General features: G+C 37.5%; 1 protein-coding gene across 1 annotated transcript; it reads left to right on the top strand.

Moving 5' to 3' along the window:
* The first annotated feature begins 879 nt into the window (after positions 1-879).
* On the top strand, positions 880-2,708 carry LOC113322363 (cationic peroxidase 1-like). Its single transcript, XM_026570437.1, has 4 exons — positions 880-1,168; positions 1,522-1,713; positions 1,858-2,020; positions 2,190-2,708. The coding sequence occupies exons 1-4, from the start codon at positions 935-937 to the stop codon at positions 2,570-2,572; spliced, it is 972 nt and encodes a 323-aa protein (XP_026426222.1). The 5' UTR covers positions 880-934; the 3' UTR covers positions 2,573-2,708.
* The last annotated feature ends 414 nt before the right edge of the window (positions 2,709-3,122 follow it).

The raw sequence follows: 3,122 nt of genomic DNA, 5'->3' as shown, positions 1-3,122 counted from the left end.
TTATTGGTAGTTTTGTAGAAAAAATAAAAACCTTCAAGTACTATGGAACAAAAATATAACCATAAAACATCATCTAAAATGGAACGGAGGGAGTATTACATTTTTGCCCAGCCACTTGGTTATTCCACTGATTTTGCCGTTGGTGATGAGAACCATTAATAAAAAAAGAATTACATTTCTCCCTTCCCCACTTAGCTGACTTATTCAATGTCAACATCGGTATTTATGGATTGAATATATACAGGTTATTGTGCTGTTGAAACTTGGAATCAAGCGTATGTGTAATGAATTCCTATAATTTGTTTATCCATATGTATTAAAAATTTTGTCCCTAAAATTAATAAAGGAGGACATTGTTAGAGCATCGCTCAGTTGATAAGGTTACATTGGACGCGTACCTCTTTCTACTTTTACTTTTAATAGCACCATGTGCATGCTTGAAATTCACGTCCACAGGGAATATTGAAGTTCAAAATTTAGTGCGATCAATCCCCTTTTTGGATTCCGTTAACTAATCATCAATATGCTGATCAAAGAGATAAATACAAAACATAGGATAGGAAAAGAGACAACAAAACAAGAAAACCATTAGAAAAAAAGAAAAAGTTGGGGAGGCAAGAAGGAACATATGACACCGATCTTTATTGACTATTGAATCACATGCATTGCATACCACTCAATAGTTCGACGCGCGCTTACTCAATCATCTGAGAAGACGTATGCAGACTTCCAACCGGCCCATTATTGAAAGAGATTTCTACTAATCAAACAAAATTTTGGACTTGACTAATTATTCACTGAGAAGTTGAGAACTATCTATGAAGCTATGAAGAATTGTACATATTCCCTTGCCAGTTGAGTGCTATAAATAAGAGCCATTATATATTAATTCATTATCACTAGCTAGCTCATCAGCTTTCAAGTCTTTTAAATCATGGCTTACCATTTCTCTTCTAGTTTTCATTTCTTTCCCTATGTCATAGTATTGTGTATGTTGGGGTTGATGTATATTAACACAACATCTGCTCAGCTGTCTGCCAATTTTTACGCGACTAGTTGCCCCAATGTCCTTTCCACCATCCAAACTGCAGTGCGAGCTGCGGTTGCAAACGAACGTAGAATGGGAGCGTCATTACTACGTCTTCATTTCCATGACTGTTTTGTTAATGCAAGTGATTCTACTTCATTGTTGATGGATTACTTCTTTTAATCCACGGAAATTTCACGAACTCCATTTTTTTTATATATGCCACCCAATCTTAAGAGCACCACATTTGCAAGCTTTTGCATTTTTATTGTCGAGAAATGCCATTTTTCATTATAGAGCTTTGTAGTGGCACAGTGATAAGATATGTTGTATAATAAACTTAGGTTCACATCTCGTTAAGCAGTTAATTAATATCAAAGAGATGTTACCAAATAACAGTTTCATTACTATTGTATCAAAAAAAAAAAAAAAAAAAAGACAGTTTCATTACTGTATTTACTTGGCTAACACTGACATATACTGTGACACTATAGGGTTGTGATGCATCCATTCTGTTGGACGACACAGCAAGCTTCACTGGTGAAAAGAATGCAGGGCCGAATGCAAATTCTGTGAGAGGGTATGATGTTATTGACACAATAAAATCTCAAGTTGAGGCACTCTGCCCTAAAACTGTTTCATGTGCTGACATTCTTGCCGTTGCTGCTCGGGATTCTGTCGTTGCTGTAAGCAAGATTAAGTTGACTTTATTCAGAAAATTCTTTTTTCTTTTAACTAAATCTTGTTCCGGATGCTTAACTAATTAAAATATTTATAGACAGCATGATACAATTTCATGATCTGATTCCTTATTTACTTTCTTTCATCAGTTGGGTGGTCGATCATGGAAGGTACCATTAGGAAGACGAGACTCCAAGACTGCAAGTGCGAATGGTGTAAATAGTCTACCTGGTCCTGGTTCTTCTCTCAGTGGCCTGATCACGAACTTTGCTAACAAAGGTTTTACTGCTAAAGAAATGGTGACTCTCTCTGGTAAGTATGAGTTACTTAACTCGATGCGCACACAATTATGTGAATATTAAATGGGTCAAGGAACTTGTCAACTGGTTAAAAATGAATATCAACATGAAATTTAGCTAATATCTCTATGTTAGTTATAAAATACCGTCTTACAAACTTTTTCTTTCATTATCTTTACTAGGATCTCATTCTATTGGTCAAGCTCAATGTGCAAGTTTCCAGAGCAGAATCCACACCGAATCCAACATAGACACAGCATTTGCAAACTCCTTGAAGGGGATTTGTCCAGCATCAGGAAGCAGCAGTAACCTGGCTCCTCTCGATTCAACCCCAATACTATTTGATAACACTTATTACAAGAATTTGATAAGCAAGAAAGGACTTCTTCATTCTGATCAAGAACTCTTCAACGGAGGCTCAACAGATGCTCAAGTCACAGCTTATAGCAAAAACAACCCTAAGTTCTTGACTGATTTTGCAGTTGCCATGGTAAAGATGGGTAATCTTAGCCCTCTAACAGGTAGTAAGGGAGAGATTAGAACTAACTGTGGGAAAATCAACTAAATATTATTTTCCATTCTAATAACAACATTATTGCCAACAAATAATGTTTTGCCAGAAGAAAATTGCAGTGTCCTCATTTCATTGTAAGCTCAATGATTCCCTTGAATAAAATTAAAGTTGGTATTTAAGGTCACAATCATGTTTACGCGTTCATAAACTCTTGATCAGGTCCCAGCTGAGTGTGGCGGAAAAAAAAAAAAAAAAACGGTCCGCGAGTTATAACCCCAAAGGTGTCACTATCCATATACAAAAACTCCAACAAAACAAATTGTTCACAAAAACCACATTTAATATAAACTGTCTATATCACCCTTCTAGTTTAAATCACCCCAACAAAAATAAAAATCAACCCCACTTTAATTCTTATTATATTGTCACCCCCAACAAGAAATAAACAACCACCAATAAGCACCGCCACCTTGCACCACCGACCGCCTCCGCCATCGATAACCACCGCCACCGCCGCCACCGACCACCACCGCCACCTCCGACCACCACCTCCGCCGCCGCCACTGACCACTACCGCCGCCGCCGCCGCCGACCACCACCG

The sequence above is a fragment of the Papaver somniferum genome, chromosome 11, assembly GCF_003573695.1.
Source record: "Papaver somniferum cultivar HN1 chromosome 11, ASM357369v1, whole genome shotgun sequence".
Classification (NCBI taxonomy): Eukaryota; Viridiplantae; Streptophyta; class Magnoliopsida; order Ranunculales; family Papaveraceae; genus Papaver; species Papaver somniferum.
The sequence above is the reverse complement of the archived record's forward strand: the minus strand, read 5'-3'. Positions and strand labels throughout refer to the sequence as shown.